A 19133-nucleotide genomic window follows, 5' to 3' on the forward strand; every position below is an offset into this window, starting at 1 on the left:
CGTCTACCCTACTAACACCATCATCTGCCCTACTGACACCATCCACAGCCCTACTGACAGCAACCTCTGCCATGCTGACCAACCAACACAAACCTCTGCTCTAATGATACTGTCCACAATCCTACTGACACTGTCCACAGCCCTACTGACACCAACCTCTGATTTATTGACACTTTCCACAGCCGTACTGACACCATCCATAGCCCTACTGACACCGTCCACTGCTGTACTGACACTGTTCACACACCATCCATTTGTCCTATTGACCAGGCTTACATTTTCACAGTGAAATTTGTTTTATTATATTTTTCTAAGTTTTCCTTACCATTTAGTTAGGCCTTGCTAGCTAATGGCAAAGAACCCTGGTGATCTCTTCCATGTTGTTCAGGTAGATTTCCACCTCCTCACCTCACCACCACTACCCTGGTAGTGAAGGAGCTTGTGTGCTCAGGCTCCTTCCCTAGTGGTCGCAACCCCAATACTGGGTCCAACTCATGACACAGGGCTGTCTACTGACCAGAAGTCACAGAGGATAGAGGGAAGCCTTGGGAGAAGATTAAGCACAGATTATGTACCAAAGTCAAATTTCCTAGTATTCAATATAATATATGAATTAATATCACTAGGAGTGAAGTGACGGGTTACTAAGCTGGTGGAGTCCGATATAAGCTCAGTGGTACCGGCTTAGAAATGCTGCACAACAAAAGTAAGAGAAGAGTTATGAAGTGTAAAGAGGAACTGATGCCCATAGTGAACAATGTAAAGAACTACAGAAAGTGGGCCACAAATTACAGGAAGTTAATTGTGTTCTTATGGAGAAACATCACTTCTAAGTTGGAGTGCTTCCTGAGCGCCTGCCTTGCAGTAAATGGCAGCTGTAACCAGCCTTTGGAGGCACTAGCGAGCGCTCTCTTCGGGTCTCCACATGAACACAGTAACCACCAACCACAGCCATAAGGAGGTAAAAACCTAAATCCAGTACCCTATAGAAGACTAAAGCAGGGTATACACGCATAGTTTTTTTTTCCTTGTCAAAAGAAGTTTATTGAGTATACAATGTTATAAAGATACATAAAGTAAGTTTACAAGGATCTATAAAGTAAGCTCTTTGTTTTACAGTAGGGTTTATATAGGTAAATATCATGAAATTTCAAATATTAAACATTGGGTTCACGTAAACCTAAATTAAAGATATATATCATTTCCTTAGTTACTTTTGTAGGTATTTAAATGATTTATACCTACTATACATATTGTTTACAAGTAGAGTGTATATAGGTCAAATAAATTCTGATAATGAGCTTTAATCGTAAGGTGGAGAAAAGGAAAGAGAAAGAAGAAAAAGGGTTGAAAGGTAGAGGTATGGTCCACAAGGTTGTCCCGCTCGTCAGTTTATTATTCTTTTTAGTTCTCTTTGAAGCCTTAGAATGGGTGTCTCTGTAAGTCATTTAATCTGTTACCATGGCGACAGGACAGAGTCATTGAAGTTTGACAGGAACTGTTGTTTTATCCAAGGATGCCAAAGTTTTTCAAATTTTGGAATTTGATTTAGATCGATGGCTACCATCTTAGCATGGGACATTGTATTATTCATTCTGTGAATTGTTTCTGCTAGTACCAATGTAGGAGATTTCCATGCCTTGGCCACTGTTTGTTTTGCAGCCGTTATTAGTTGGATCATAAGTTTGAATTGAGAGAGCGTTAACCATTCCGGTTTTAGATTAAGTAAAGTTAAATATGGATCTGGTTGTATTATTTTTTTAAATATTTTAGATGCAATCACGAAGACTTCCTTCCAGAAGGTTTGGATTACTGGGCACGTCCACCATATGTGTAAATGTGTGCCTATTTCTGGGCATCCTCGAAAACAAAGAGCTGAGGTATTAGGTGAATATTTTGCCACTCTAGCGGGTACAAGGTACCAACGAGTTAGGACTTTATAATTTGTCTCCAGTGCTAAGATGTTGGGTGAAGATGACTTAGATGTGAGCCATATGTTAGACCAGTCCGTGTCTTTTAAAGTTCGTCCCAGGTCCTCCTCCCACCTCTGAACGTAAGAGGGTCTATTAAGATTTGCTACTCCATATAATTGATTATAAAGTGATGAAATTGTACCTTTAGCAAATGGATCTTTTGTACAGATTGATTCAAAAATGGATAATTGGGATAATGGTGTATCCCCCTTTAGGAATGGTGTATAGAAATTTTTGATTTGGAGATATCTAAATATCTCAGAGTTTGGTAGATCATATTTTTCTCTAAGCGATGGGAATGAAAGGAATGATTTAGATGCTATGAAGTCATTTAGTGTCTGAATGCCTGATGTTGTCCAAGCTTTAAAAGAATTTGGGTAGATCCATGCCGGATAAAAGGCCGGATTTCTGATAAAAGAAAGGAGAGGATTGTGTGGAGATTGTAACTGATATTTGGTTTTTAGTTTATCCCAGAGAGATAAGAAGTGTTTAGTTATGGGATTATGAATTTTAAAGCGGTCTTTAGGATCAAGCCATAACAAGTTTGATATTAATAGAGGGTCATTTTCTGAAGCCTCTATAAATACCCATAATGGGATTTCCTGTTTTGCATGGTATTTGGACAGACTGGCCAAATGTGCTGCTCTGTAGTAGTTATTAAAATTAGGGTATCCCAGGCCTCCTTTATTTTTGGGAAGATGTAGTGTGTGTATAGGTATACGTGGTTTAGAAGAGCCCCATATAAACGAAGTTGCTCTTTTTTGTACTATTCTCAAAAAATAGGAAGGCATTGGGATAGGGAGGACTCTGAATAGATAAAGCAATTTGGGTAGAATAGTCATTTTGATTGCACTAATCTTCCCTATCCAGGATAAAGGAAGTTGCGACCATTGTTTTATTAGATTTGTGATCTGTCTTAATACAGGAGGATAATTGGTTGAGAATAAGTCAGAATGAGATGCTGTTAAATGAATTCCAAGATATGGGATTGATTTTTCTGCCCATGTGAATGGGAGTGCAGCCCTAGCCGGGATCAATTCCATGTTTGTGAGTGAAATATTAAGCACTAGGCATTTCTTAGGATTAATCATAAGGCCGGATAGGGCTGCAAATCCATCAAGAGCTGGTATTAAGTTAGGACCAGAGACCTGCGGTGATGATAGAAAAAGTAATATATCGTCTGCAAATATACATAATTTGTGTGTAATACCTCCTACTTCAATGCCAGTTATAGTTTGGTTTGTTCTGATGTATTGGGCCATGGGTTCAAGTATAAGGGCAAATAATAAGGGAGATAATGGGCAACCCTGTCGGGTACCTCTTTCGATATTAAAGGCTTCAGATTTGTATCCAGCATATTTTATATAGGCTTTGGGTTTATTATATAATGCCTTGATCCATGTTAAAAAGTGGGGTCCAAAACCCCATTTTTGTAATGAATATTGCATATATTGCCAGGATACTGTGTCAAATGCCCTCTTAATATCGAGAGATAGAAAACATAAAGGGATTTTCCGTTTTTTAGCAATATGTGCCAATAACACTGCCCTGCGTATATTATCGCCTGCCTGTCTATTTGGCATGAAGCCTACTTGATCTCTATGTATTAATTTTCCTATAATGCTATTGAGGCGTTTTGCTATTATTTTTGCTAATAATTTAATATCGAGGTTTAACAGAGAGATAGGCCGATAATTCACACAGGAAGTATCATCAGAAAGGGGTTTTGGGATCATACAAACAATTGCCATTAGTGTTTCTTGCCGAAAAGAATGTCCATCTAGAAGTTTGTTAAAAGTTTCAGTGAGAATGGGAGACAGTATTTCTGAGAATGTTTTATAGTATAAAGCCGAGTAGCCGTCTGGGCCTGGTCTTTTGTTAAGTTTTAGGTCTTTTATGGCGTTAGCAACTTCATCTATAGTTATAGGCTCATCCAAACTGCTTTTTTGATTCTGAGATAACTCAGGTAAGGTTATTTTTGAGAAGAAGGATTCAGCTTCTGTAGGATTAAATTCATTGTTTGTCTTGTATAAAGTTGCGAGATGTGAGTGAAATTTATGGACTATTTTAACTGGATTACAAGTGTAAACATTTTTTGATAATTTCAAACGTATTGGTTTGAAAGATTTGTTAGTTGAATTTAATGCCCGAGCCAAATATGTACCTGGTTTGTTTGTATTCATGTAGAAATTGTGTTTGGAGCGTTTGAGGGATTTATCAACTGACTCAGTGAGAAATAGATCGTATTCCAATCTAGATTTTTCCAGATGAGATTTTGTACTCTGAGATGGATTATCTTGAAATGATATGTAGGCTGCATTAAAATTGAGTTCTAGTTTTTTTGCTAGATTTTTGCGTTCCCGTTTAAATAGTGCCATTTGACTTTGTATTGTACCACGCAAGACAGGCTTATGAGCTTCCCACAGTGTTATTGGGGAGATGTCTGTTGTATTATTAATTGATATGTATTCCTTTAAAGCTTGTTCAATGGCCATCTGATGTAGTGGGTGTTTGAGCATTATGTCCGGTAAGTACCACGTTGGGTCATGCGCTTTTGGTATGGCTGAGGCTATAGTAGTGTATACTGCATTATGGTCAGACCACGGAATCAGAATTATATCTGATGCAATAATTTCTGGTATCATTCCTATTGTTAGAAAAATATGATCTATTCTGGTGAAGGTTTGATGAGGGTGCGAGAAATAAGTGAATTTCTTTTTCATTGGGTTACTTTCTCTCCATGAATCTACCAGATTGTATTTGGAAAGAAGTTGAGAAAAAGGTAATCTAGAGGTTATTTTGGATGGTGTAAAAGGTGATTTATCTAGAAATGGGAGGAGGACCTGGTTCGAATCCCCACACATTATCACTGTTCCTATTTTGTGTGTATTAATCACTTGTAATATATGTGAGAGGAATGGTGTAGGTTGTTTGTTAGGAGCGTAGTAGGAAATCACCGTGATTGCTGTATCCATTATATAACCCATGAGTATCAGGTATCTACCTTCTGGGTCTTTAATTTCTGATGATAAGGTGAATGGTGTGGATCGGTGAAATGCAATTAGAGTTCCCCTTTGCTTGGTACAGGCAGAAGCCGTGTAAATTTGTTGATAAAAAGGAGAAATATATTTTGGAGTAGAATCTTTGGTGAAGTGTGTTTCTTGGAGGCATACTATGTGAGCCTTCTTGTTATGGAAAGTACGGAAGGCTTTGGTCCTTTTTTGAGGGACATTTATTCCCTGAACATTCAGGGAAAGTATATTCAGTGGTGCCATGGCAATAGATCAAATAGTTTTGACTTACTTTTTGTTATGCAGAGCTGACTGCGCAGATCAACCTGTGTGGACTGAAGAGATGAATAGATAGAAAAGAAACCAGTGAATTCTGGAGTAAAGAGTAAACAAAAAACATATGAGATTAGATGATACATTGTATAAATTATTTTTTGCAAGTAATCAAAATTTACCCGTGAAAGAGAATAAATATCTCTCTCAGGGGAATAAGTGCCTTCGTCACACTCCCACATAATATGGTTGGGAGAATGAGGAGGGCTAATGGGGGTACACGGATCTTCCGCTTACAGGAGAGAAGTACTATGTCAAAAGACATCAAAATGATGTTTCATTAATTGGAGTGCAGAATATAGTTTTTGTTGAAATTATTTATTCCAGGGTGGTTGTATATGGTTAGTCTTGCCCTAGGCTAAATAATTCAGTTAGAAAGGTACTGTTAATAACTTTGGTATTGATGAAGATAGTTTGAATTATTTTGGGATTTTAACCCTTTTAGAGTAAACAATTACATATTTTATTCATATGCAACTGTTTAGATATGTTAACTCATAAAATTGAGGTTGTATTGCTTCAGATTAGAATAAACAAAAACATAATTCTAGGAACTAGTTAGGTAATAATATATTTGTTTTAAGAAAAGAAAGAAAAAGCTTCCATTACTTCTGGATTTTTGAACATATTTGTCCTAAAAAGTAATAAATCTATTGTTATTACCTGATAGTATATAACTGAACAAGAATTTCCTTATTTCACTTATATATTCTAAGGCTATATGAATCAGAAGTAATAAGAAATATAACTGGAATGTAACATGATCCCATACAGTGTGTGACTATCAGAATGCAGTTACATTCAGTTATAAATATAGGTTTTTTATAGAGAACCATCTCTTAGTATAATAAATGAAGAGATATCAGGAATTAGGATGTCAGTCCATTGAATCTTCTTGGTCCATGGATGATGTGGCATAACGGCCTCTTTTGTGAGAATGATGATTCCCATTTTGTTCTGAAATTTTCTGGGTGCTGCCTGAAGGTGAAGATGACGCCATTCTTCTGCATGTGGGAGTGTTGCTGCTTGTGGGTTCTGTCAGATTTAATTTTAAAAGGGTTTGTTGTAGTTCATCTGCTGATCTGCTTCTGTAAATTGTACCTTGGTAGTTAAATCTGACTGAAAAGGGGAAGCCCCATTGATACATAATGTTGTGGCGTTGCAGTTCCATTAGTTGGGGTTTCATGGATCGTCTTTTAGTAATAGTAAGTTGGGATAAGTCAGCAAAAATTTGATAATTGTGTCCTTGAAAATTAAGTTCCTTTTTTTCTCTTGCAGCAATTAGTATTTGTTCTTTCGTTCTGTAATAATGTAATTTTGTGATTATATCACGTGGGGGTCCATCTTTCTTTTTGGCTGTGAGAGCTCTGTGTACTCTGTCCAGTTCTAAACGTTCAATAGGGATATCTGGCTTTAGTTCTTGTAATAGAGCAGTAATAGTAGATTGCAGGTCTGTCACAGTTTCAGGTATTCCCCTTATGCGCAAGTTTGAACGTCTGGCTCTATTTTCGTAATCTTCGAGCTTAGTTTGAAGTATTAAATTCTCTTTTTTTAATTGTTCCAATTCTGTTATATTTTCTTGGGTTGTAATTTCAATTTCATCCATTTTTATTTCTAAGGCTGCGGTGCGGTTTCCCAGCTCTCTTATTTCTTTGGTTAGGCTTTTTGTTATTTGGTCTGAGGTTTGTTTTAAAGCCTTATGAAGCATCTTTTCAAATTGTAATAATATTACTGGGGATACTGAGGAGGCTTGTGGAGAAGTTTGTGAGAGGATTTGTTCTGTATCTGACTCAAATGGAGAGTCTTGCTGTGACATTTTCTGTCTGTGAGAGCGCCCTGATGCTGTATCTTGTGAGGTGACTGGAGCTGTTTCAGCTGCAGTGAGTGCCTGTGAGCTCTTTGTGAGGTGATTTTTATTTCTGCCACGGTTTCCTCCCAGTACCATATTTCCTGCCCAAACTTTCACAGTTTGTTCCCTGGGGCAAAAAGGTTCAAATGGATACCTTTTGAGCCTGCGGGCTCCGCTTTGTCCTTCTCTTCTCTCCTCAGCGGTGTGGAGCTCTAACAATGCATGTCTGCCCTGCTAGGCTCCGCCTCCTGCCCCCCCATAGTTTTTTTTTCAATCAACCAGCAAGTTGAAAAGAAAAACTGACAGATCCCTGCATCAACACAAACAAAGTGGATGTAGGGATTATGTTGAACAGACAGGGGTACACATGTACCGAAATTTGGTACGTGTACACCTAGCTTGAGGAAGCAGTATTAGACATGTGCAGAACAAAAAAATGTGTTTTGTTTCGTTTCGATTTGTTATTTGCATACATTTGTTTAGTTACATTTCTTTAACCCATTTAATTTGTTTTCGGCATTCGTTTAATTTATTCATATTCGAATCAATATGAATTTTCGGAATTCAAATCGATTTAAATAGTTTTTCGAATCAATTTTGAATAGTTTTCAGATTCGAATAGTTTTCAGATTCAAATCAATTTTAAATTTTAGTTTTTGAATAAAAGAACGTAATAGAATAGAATAGAAATGAAACAAATAGAATAGAATAAAAAAAATAGAATAAATAACCATCTTCTGAAATTCAAATAGAAAAGAATAGAATAGAAAAGAATATAATTAAAAAAACAATAGAATAGAAATTCAAATTTTCTATTCTATTCAAATTTGAATTGATTTTATTTGAATTTTGGGAAATGGTTATATTCTTTCAATTCTATTGTTTTTTAATTCTATTATTTTTCTATTTGTTTATTCTATTCTATTCTATTGTTTTCTATTATTTTATTTTCTATTCTATTCAATTATATTCTTTTCTATTCTATCCTAATCTATTCTATTCTTTTCTATTCAAATTCATATTTATTCTATTAGAAATTCAAATGTCGGAAGATGGTTATATTCTTTCTATTTAATTCTGTTTTGTTGTTTTTTGCTATACTCTTCTGTTATTTTCTATTCTATTCTAATTTAATCTTTTCTATTTTTCAAATTCAAATTGATTCTATTTAAATTTTGGGAAATGGTTATATCCTTTCTATTTTATTCTATTCTATTGTTTTTTAATTCTATTCTTTTCTATTCTATTATAGTCTTTTCTATTCTTTTTTTTCTATTTTGTTCTCTTTTACTCTGTTATATTCTTTTCTATTATATTCCTTTATTTTCTATTCTATTTTAGTCTCTTTGGAAATTTGAAAACTATGCGAATTTGGAAACTGTTCAAATTGGAAAACTTTTCGATTTCCGAAAACTATTTGAATTTGAAACTATTCTAAATCGATTCGAAAAATATTGTAATCAATTCTAATTTGAATTCCGTCCAAATTTCAATTCAGAACGAAATGAACTGCACATGTCTAAGCAGTATATCGTAGCTAAACCAGAAAGTAATTCTATATCATGAAGTAGCAGAGCCATCTTTCTAACTAGCAGAGGGTTATGTAGAAAAACAGGCCAAAATGACAAATTCTTTTTCAGGAAAGACAATTAAACAATATATTTACTTTTTTTCCTGGAAGTCCACTGTAAATGAACTCCGTAGTTAAAATAAATGTTCAAAATCGATGGCTCTCTGCAGGAAAGAAATTAAATAAATGATTAGTCCTGGTGCTTGTACCTTTATTGTATTCTGTACTCAGGTCAGAGATAAGAACTATTTGTAGCATAAAGAATGTTGGCAAAGGACACACTACTGCCATGCCCCAGTTTTCGGACCATGAAGAATAATATGCAAAAATGTTTGTGTAGTGCTACTCTCCGTAGGAGCTGCTGAATAGGATGGGTCCTATTTTCTTTGCCTCAACCTTTTCAAGAACCTCAGCCCCTCTGACACACCAGGTTGAGTGTACAAACATATAATATCACAGATATTCACTGGAAGTAATACTTAGTTCCCAATAGTAGTGCTATGTCAAAGAAAACGGGCACCAAACTAAGTAGGAAAGGAAAAATGAATATATTGTCACCCAACATGGTTGGTAACTACTAGACAAGTAAAAAATGGATTAACAATGGTAATAACACAATTTAGATTACAAAGTGATTAACAATAATGACTAGGCATAAGATTAGCATCCAGATCAGCATAAACAGTAGCAAGGCCACATCAAGTGCAGCAGTGAGCAGTAGTAAAGTTTCAACTACAGAGTGCTGGAATTATACTGCCAGAGTGCATTAATGGCGACGATGCTAATCCTAGACCAAGTGGGTATGCATCGTCCAAAAGAAAAGGAAGGGAATGGAGGGGGCAGGGGAAGAAAGGGGGCTTGCAGAATATTTATTATGGGAGGGGCAGTCCTTTGACTTGTTCTTCTTCCGGCTGTTGTTGGACCCCCTTGAGGCTGGGTTCACACCATTGCGAATTGGATGCGAAATCTCCGCATCCAATGCGCAATAGCAGGAGATTTTGACAGGCTCTCTATGGAGCCAGTTCACATATCTCTGATGCAACTCGGGTGCAAATTTGCACAGGAGCCCTGTGCGTCTTTTGGTCAGTTTCAGGTCCGAATTCAGCCCAAAATTTGGGCTGAAATCGGACCTGAAACAGTGAACCAGCACTCACTGGACCCCTGCTGTGAGCTGCATATGGTTCATATGTGAAGCAAGCCTAAGAGCATCGGTGCACTTAAAGTGAAACTTTACTCCCTCAATCAACGTTGATTTTAAATCCTTAAACTGCTAGCATTAGAAAAAAGGAAAGTATATTATAATATTTTTTTTTTTTTACATTTTTTCAGCTACTTCCTGGTTTCCAGGTCTAGGCGAAAGATGTCATGCATCCCAGGAGTCTTCAGGAGGGGAGGAGGGGTTTTCTTAGCTAAGCGCATCCTACTGCCTCCATGCTTGAGCTAAGGGCAGATGGATTCCAGCAAAAAAAAAAACATGGAGAATTGGATGGGTGGGTGAGTTTGCTTTGAATATTACAAACTAATTGAGTTGTGTTTTTGTTTTGTGGTGCTTATATGCAGTGTAGTTCTACTTTAACAGCAGTCCCGGTTAACCTGCATGCTGTATACAGTAGCTGCAGTATAGGTACAGTATAGTCACGGCACAGGTGCAAGGTAGATGTGGTTCAGATGTGGTAAAGTTTTGGTATAATGCAGTATAGGGATGGTGTAGGTGCAGTCTAGGTTTGGAATAAGTGCAGTATGAGTGCAGTATGGAGTAGGTACACTTGGTGTCCTGCTCTCAATGCCCCAGTCCCTGCTAGCAGTACCAGCAATGGGTGAATAGCCCTCTCACCAGTTCCTGGGATGCTGCAATGACCTCTCACTATAGAAGGGGGGTCCCCTTGGGCTCTACCCGAAAGCCTCTAGTGATCAACAGTGGGAAGCAGAGAGTGATCCCAGGATGCTCAGCGCTCTACATTTAAGTCTATGGGCTTGCTTGGCTTTAGCTCTGCTGGCTTGAGAAGAATGGTTCAGCATAACATCAGTATCTCAGTAGAATAATAAAAGGCAGTCTCCATCTCCATATTGCTGTAGTCCAGCACCTGGTTACATTTGGTTAAACCTAAATAGTGTTTTTACTATTATATTTCCTTAAAGTGACACTAATTAATATCCTTTTTTTCAAAAATAATCCACACACACCCACTACTTATTGACCCTGTAATCTATGTTTCATGAAATAATTTATTACTTATAAGCTCTTGAACCTCTCCTTCTCCCCCTCACTTTCATTTGTTTGGAACAATCAGTGCACATTAGTTGTGGTCATGTACACTGCTCTATGCACACTACAAATCCCATAGTCCATAGACCCTCTTGAGTGAAAAAGAGAGGGTGGCTTTGCCCTTATTTACAGTGGGACCACAGAGAACAAACATTGCCACCCTCTATCCCAAAGTCAGATCACAGCAGAAAAAAACATTTATTTGAGATTTGGAGGAGACTGAGAGCAACAAATGGTACCTTTTTTTTTAGACAAAAATAAATACTTGAATATATTTTTAAAACCAGAGTTTATTGTCACTTTAATGCTAGCTTTGATTATAACAAAGCCCGTCATTTAGAAGTGGGACGAAAGGTTTACTGAAATACAGTAGTTAATTTTTTTATAGAAATGTATCCATTAGACTCATTAGAAGCAGAGCTGCACATTTAATCGTCAAGAATCGTTATCTCGATTTTTTCACCGTTGCGATCTTGACAAAGATTCTCAGCCCTCAAAAGTCAAAGTCTGGGCAGTCTGCCAAGTTTTAAAACATTCTATCAGTGGAATGTTAAGTCTAAACATTGTATCAATTTGTCTTTTACATCAAAGGAATAGACTTCTGTATGTAAATTAGGAACGTTTAACCACTTAAACAATAAAACTTTTTCTGACAGTTGTTGTTTTCAAGTTAAAATCATTTTTTTTTTTGCTAGAATAAAATGGTGATTGTTGCAATATTTTATGTCACACTGTATTTGCGCAGCGGTCTTTCAAATGCAATTTTTTGGGGGAAAATTACTTTAATGAATTAAAAAAAAAAAATTAACCAGTAATGTTAGCCCAAATTTTTTTTGTATAATGTGAAAGATTTTACGCCGTGAGAATTGTGAGAGAATCGTAATCTTTATTCTAAGCAAAAAAATTGTGATTCTCATTTTGCACCCCAGATGATGTCCGGTATGATGAAATGGGTCGGGACCGCTTGCTGACACCACTGACACTGCCATATTTTATCTACATTCAGCGCCGTTTTTTATCTTCTCAAATGTGAGTGTTTTACCTTCAATAAATAGGCTTTGCAGCTTTTTTATACAGTATCACGCTATGTGCTCTCATATTTCTTCCATACATGCTTTGGATATCTGATTGGATTTGCCCTTGTCATACATACTACCTACAAGTATCCTGGTTACCTTCATTACATCTCCTGGGATCTTTATCTATACAAGCCTATTTGACACAGTGTGTGTACACCCATCTGTGTCCAATTGCTCTGGTAAGCCCCCCACTTTTACATACGGTGGTGGACCTTCTATCAACACTATATTACCTTTCCACACTTCTTGGTGTTAGATATACATACACCTCAGCGGATGTTTCATGGACTTATTTTTCCACACCAGTTTGTGTTAGTTATATACACATATAAGCGGATGTCTTCTGGACTCAATTTTCAATAAGTGTGTTATTTAAGAATATCTGCAAACCATGTTAATTTTGTATATCCATTAACCAAACCCATGTACACTTTTGGGATATATATTTGCATTGTATGTCATGAATCAATGTCAGTTATCACTTACTCGCTAGCTCTGCACTTCCTCCTTACAATAGTTACATAACTGATAAGGTTGAAAAAAACACACGTCCAGTTCAACCTACATGTGTGTGTGGGTTTGAGTTTCTGTAAATTCCCATACACCTCGTATAGCTATATGTTTTTTTTTTTTTAATTCATTGACACTTTCAGGTGCATTATAGAAAGTGAAGAGAGACAGACTTTCCAAATAAGGGAAAGTCAGGAGCAATGCCATTGTTACCTGCAGAAGTGAAGAAAAAACATGAGTTGAAGTTCTTGCATAATATGATGCTTTTGGGAAATCATTTGGTGGAGGGGGGATTATGGTGTAGGGTTGTTTTTCAGGGGTTGGGCTTGGCCCCTCAGTTCGAGTGAAGGGAACTCTTAGGGCATCAGCATACCAAGATATTTTGGACAATTTCATGCTCCCAACTTTGTGGAAACAGTTTGGGGATGGCCCCTTCCTGTTCCAACATGACTGCGCACCAGTGCACAAACAAGGTCTTTAAAGACATGGATGAGTGAGTTTCTGGTGGAGGAACTCGACCGGCCTGCACAGAGTTCTGATCTCAACCCGATAGAACACCTTTGGGATGAATTAGAGTGGAGACTGTGAGCCAAGCCTTCTCGTCCAACATCAGTGCCTGGCCTCACAAATGCACTTTTGGAAGAATGATCAAACATTCCCATAGACACACTGCATAGCTGCAAAGGGTGGGCCAATAAAGTTTATGTGCGTGTAAAGGCAGGCGGCCCAATGCGCTTTTTTGTTCAACATGGTTTCCTATGGTACACGTTGACATCTATGTGCTTTTCAGCCGGTGAGTTCTTGGAAGGGGCAAGGACTTTTTTTTTTTTTCTCGTAGCAGATTGGGTTTTCCATATAATAGACTTCAATGGAGTCGCACCAGAAATGCAAATGTTGCATTTTTTTTTAGTTTTTTTCATGCATTTCGTGTTTTGTGTTTTTCCCCCCTTTAAAAACACTGTATATAGCTGGTTGCTAAGGAGCGGGCTGGGAAGTCGGCTGCCACATCCTCAACAACCAATGAGTCATCAGCTTTCAGCGGAGTTACCCCCGCTGACAGCTGAATGTAAAAAAAAATAATTGCCAGCTAAAAAATTTGAGAAAAAAACGGTATGGTCTCCCCTCAATGCATACCAAGTCCTTCGGGTCTGGTATGGATTTGGAGGGGACCCCCCACTCCAAAATAAAAAAAATGGCATCCATCCATGTAATTGTGGGCAGCGTGTTGCCTCGGGGGCAAGCACTGTGGGTGCCTGAGTTTTGGGTATGGTTAAATTCCAAGACACTGTTTTAGAGAAATTTTATGTTTTCCATGTGTTTCTGTGGGCTACCTATAGTGTGTTCTCTACTAGGGATGAGCCAAACACCCCCCAGTTCGGTTTGCACGAGAACATTGTGCGAACATGCAAACACCGTTAAAGTCTATGGGAAACGAACATGAAAAATCAAAAGTGCTAATTTTAAAGGCTTATATGCAAGTTATTGCCATTAATGTGTAAGGGGACTCGGGTACTGCCCCAGGGGACATGTATGAATGCAAAAAAAAAGTTTTAAAAACGATCGTTTTTTCAGGAGCAGTGATTTTAAGAATGCTTAAAGTGAAACAATAAAAATGAAATATTCCTTTAAATATCGTGCCTGGGGGTCCCCTTAATCTGCCTGTAAAGTCGCGTATCTCTATGATGTGTTTTACTATTCTGCAGCAAAATGTCATTTAAGCTTGCCTGCGGCTGTAATGTATTACCAGGCCCTTTGGGTCTGGTATAGATAATAAGGGGAACTCCACACCAAAAAAAAACAGCATGGGGTCCCCCCCAAAATCCATACCAGGCCCTTCAGGTCTGGTATGGATTTTAAGGGGAACTCCATGCCAGAATAAAAAAAATTGGCTTGGGGGTCCCCCAAAATCCATACCAGACCCTTATCTGAGCATGCAGCCTGGAGGACAGGACAGGGGGCGAGCGCCCCCCCCCCCTCCTGAACCATACCAGGTCCGCTCCAAAGCACCTTGTCCCCATATTGATTGTTGATGGGGACAAGGGCCTCATCTGCACAACCCTTGCCCAGTGGTTGTGGGGGTCTGTGGGTGGGGGGCTTATCAGAATCTTGAAGCCCCCTTTAACAAGGGGGCCCCCAGATCCCGCCCCCCTATGTGAATGGGTAGGGGTACATTGTACCCCTACCCATTCACCAACAAAAAGTGATAAAAAGTAAAAAACACAAAAGACAGTTTTTGACAATTCCTTTATGAAAAAAGAAAAAAAAAGAAGTGTCCTGCGATTTCCATCCATCTTCAATCATGGCGCTGACAGACCCGAAAAATATTAAAAAAAAAAAACAAGCTCCACCTCGATGTAAAAATATAAAAAACAAAAAAGACAGCTTTTGACAAATCCATCTTCAATCACGGCCAACGGACCCAAAAAAAAAAAAAAAAAGCTCCGCCTCGATGGGAGGCATTCCGCCGACTGCTGTCTTTTGGCAGTGACAGCTGTTTTAAAGGCAAGGGTGGGGCCACCCGCGGACGTAACCACAACGGCACATGGGGTTGTGCTTTTGTGGTTTTTACTTTTTGACACTTTTTTTGGTGAGTGGGTACCATTCACATAGGGGGGGCAGGATCTGAGGGCCCCCTTGTTAAAGGGAGCTTCCAGATTCTAATAAGCCCCCCGGCCCGCAGACCTCCACAACTACTAGGCAAGGGTTGTGGAGATGAGGCTCTTGTCCCCATCAACATGAGGACAAGGTGCTTTGGGGGACCCTAAAGCACCCTCCCCATGTTGAGGGCAAGCGGCCTGGTATGGTTCAGGAGGGGGGATGCTCGCTTATCCCCCCATCCTGGCTTGCCAGACTGCTTGTTTGGATAAGGGTTTGGTATGGTTTTTGGGGGGCCCCACAACATTTTTTTTTTCATTTTTGGCGCAGGGTTCCCCTTAACCACTTGCCGACCGCCGCACGCCGATGTACGTCCAAACTTTGGCAGCGGATATCGTTGTTATGGCAACAGCTAGCTGCCATAACCCCGGTATCCCCGTTTCCGTGCGGCGGCCAGGTTTAAGATAAAAGTGGTCCCTGCGGTGGATTCACCGCAAGATCGGTTTTATCAGTGGCAGGAGAGGGCCCCCCTCCCGCCGCGATCCGGTGCCCTCCACCGCTTACCGGAGCCGTCGGTAGCGGCAGAGGCGATCGCGTTCTTCTCCCTTCTGTGCCTGGAGACGAGTGAGGCTAAGATGGCACCCACTCGTCTCCATGACACTGCTGGGCGGAAGCGACGTCAAAACGTCACTTCCGCCCACGCCTCTTAAAGGCACTTTTTTTCAATGTCATTTTTTTAAATTACTTTTTTTTTTATTGCATGTCTTTTTGACCCCAGATCTCATATTTAAGAGGTCCTGTCATGCTTTTTTCTTTTACAAGGGATGTTTACATTCCTTGTAATAGGAATAAAAGTGACATAATTTTTTTTTTCAAAACAGTGTAAAAATAAATAAAGTCATGTAAAATGAATAATAAAAATAACTTTTTTTTTAAAAACCCCCCATCCTGACGAGCTCGCGCGCAGAAGCGAACGCATACGTGAGTAGCGCCTGCATATGAAAACAGTGGTCAAACCACACATGTGAGGTATTTCCACGACCGATAGAGCGAGAGCAATAATTCTAGCCCTAGACCTCCTTTGTAACGCAAAACATGCAACCTGTAGAATTTTTTAAACGTCGCCTATGGAGATTTTTGAGGGTAAAAGTTTGACGCCATTCCACGAGCGGGCTCAATTTTGAAGCGTGACATGTTGGGTATCAATTTACTTGGCGTAACATTATATTTCACAATATAAAAAAAATTGGGCTAACTTTACTGTTGTCTTATTTTTTTATTCAAAAAAATTATTTTTTTCCAAAAAAAGTGCGCTTATAAGACCGGTGCGCAAATACAGTGCAAAAAAAAGTATTGCATTGACTGCTATTTTATTCTCTATGGTGTTAGAAGAAAAACAATATATAATGTCTGGGGGTTCTAAGTAATTTTCTAGCAAAAAAAAACTGTTTTAAACTTATAAACACCTAAAATCCAAAACGAGACTGGTCCTTAAATGGTTAAAATCCATACCTGAAGGGCCGGGTATGGATTTTGGGGGGACCTCCACACCATTTTTTCCTATTTTGGTGTGGGGTTCCTCTTAAAATCCATACCAGACCTGAAGGGCCTGGTATGGATTTTGGGGGGGACTCCAACGCCATTTTTTTTTAAATTTTGGCGCGATGCTCCCCTTAACCACTTCAATACACTGTGTTATATATACTGCACTGCCTGCAGTGACTGAATATAGAGTATACACTAAATGCAGAGTATATATATATATATCTATATATATATAGATATATATATATATATCTATATATACTAGACTGTGAGACTGTATATATATATATATATATATATATATATATATATATATATATATTAAATACACTGCCTGCACGCCACTAACTAACCTGCCTGCCTAATCTAGCTCAATCTATCTCCATCCACACACTATATGTAAGCAGCCTTATATAGTGTGGGGCGTGGACTTAGGCCTTTGGCCGATTATGGCTCTCGCAGCAGAGCGTGCTGTGATTGGCCAAAGCATGCAGGTCAGGTGCATGCTTTGGCCAATCATCAGATGTCAATGCACTGCAATCTCACGGTGCATTATGGGGCATTCCACGGCGCACAAATTTCCCGCGAATGGCCCTTATGTTCGGTTTGTTTGCGAGCAATTGAACACCCAATATTCGAGTCGAACTTACGTTCGACTTGAACCGCGGGCTCATCCCTATTCTCAAAACACTGTAGCTGTGTACAAAAACAATAAATATTGTATTAGTAACCATGCTGTGAGTATGACTAAAATATACAGCTGACCAAGTCAGCACCTTTATTAGCATATTGGCCACCACCGCTGCAAAATCCTCCACAGTGCCCTCTGAACATCCTTGTTTCTAATAGTGTATAATAAAGGATTTATAAGAGGAGTAACCAGAGCATAGGATATAGAAATGATGTGATCCTTATTAGAGAATGACTGTGAAGATGGACGGAGATAGGTTAAGATGACTGTCCCAAAGAAGATGCTGACCACCAGGAGATGAGAAGTGCATGTAGAGAAGGTTTTTCTCTTTCCACTGGCACTGGGGATCTTGATTACTGCCCGAATAACAAAGATGTATGAGATTAGAGTTAGAAGAAGGGAGCCAACAATCACACTGCCACCTAAAAGGAAGACCACCAACTCATTACTGTATGTGTTCTTGCAAGATATCTTCAGAAGTGGTGGAATCTCACAGAAATAGTGCCTAATAAGGCGGTCATGGCAGTAGGGTAATATAGCTGTAAGAACAGTGTTTACTACTGAATTTATAAATCCAATGGTCCAGCAAGTGATTGTCATATAGATGCAAAGGGACTTTTTCATGATGGCAGTATACAGCAAAGGTTGGCATATGGCTACATATCTGTCATATGCCATGATACCAAGCAGAATGCATTCTGACCCTCCTAAAGTTATGAATGTAAACATTTGAACAAAACAGCCTACAAATGAGATTTGTTGGTTTTCATTTAGTAAATCAATTAAAGCATTTGGAGTGATCACCGTAGTGTACAATAATTCAATTATAGCAAGGTTCACTAAAAAGAAGTACATGGGTGTATGAAGATGAGAATTGAAGCAGACAACAAAAATAACCATGGAATTTGCAGCTATGGTCATAATGTAAGCAAGAGTAATTGCTAGGAAAACCCATGTCTTATATGCTGGTAAAGTCACTAGGCCTAAGAACAGAAATCCATCGACAAGTGTGACATTCTTCTGAATTAATCTGTTATTACAAAAAGAAAAGAATTCAGACATTTTAGCATGTTTAATCTGTCAGTATTTAAGGAAAATACATTTTTAGAAAGTACACACCGCATGCTAAATGTATGTATTTTAAAGGTCAAGTTCAGATGGGGTGAACACTGGGCAGGTGCTTTTCTTGTGCGTCTGCATAAGAGTTCCTAATTAACCCTGCATGTTTTGTAGTCCCTCCCCTGCTGCTGCTGCACTCCTCTGGAAAGGTTCAGTAAGAATTCAATGGATAATTCAACCAAACAGCATCCTTACTAGACTGAGATTTACTGATTTTGGATGGACTGTTGCCTAAGAATTGGAATTTGTCCCAATTTTTGCTTTCAGAGCCAGGAACGTTAATGATCTCTACTTAGCTTTATCTGTGTTTATTTGCTTTGGATGCAGTAAGGAATGGTTATAACTTACATTTTGTTGTCTGAATTGTGGCTCTTCCTCTCACATTCTGTTCTTTTGACCACAGCCTCTAGGACAGGAAGTGATGGGATAGCAATAACAACGTTGTCAAACACCCCATAATTTGCCCACTTTGCTAAATGAGCAGTTGTGTACCTGGGGTAGAGGAGCAATGCCCAAAAAGCATCTGAGTGCCTTGGCTGTACCTTGTATGTTCATTCATTCCTTGCCTGCAGAGGATTTTTTTTGGAACAGT

General features: G+C 38.7%; 1 protein-coding gene across 1 annotated transcript; it reads right to left on the reverse strand.

Annotated features, from left to right (window-relative positions):
* Positions 1-17512: 17512 nt before the first annotated feature.
* On the reverse strand, positions 17513-18343 carry LOC141113932 (olfactory receptor 5V1-like). The gene has a single exon (XM_073607333.1). It carries the CDS (start codon positions 18341-18343, stop codon positions 17513-17515), a length of 831 nt encoding a protein of 276 aa, XP_073463434.1.
* Between the last annotated feature and the right edge of the window lie 790 nt (positions 18344-19133).

This window comes from Aquarana catesbeiana, linkage group LG01, assembly GCF_042186555.1.
Source record: "Aquarana catesbeiana isolate 2022-GZ linkage group LG01, ASM4218655v1, whole genome shotgun sequence".
NCBI lineage: Eukaryota > Metazoa > Chordata > Amphibia > Anura > Ranidae > Aquarana > Aquarana catesbeiana.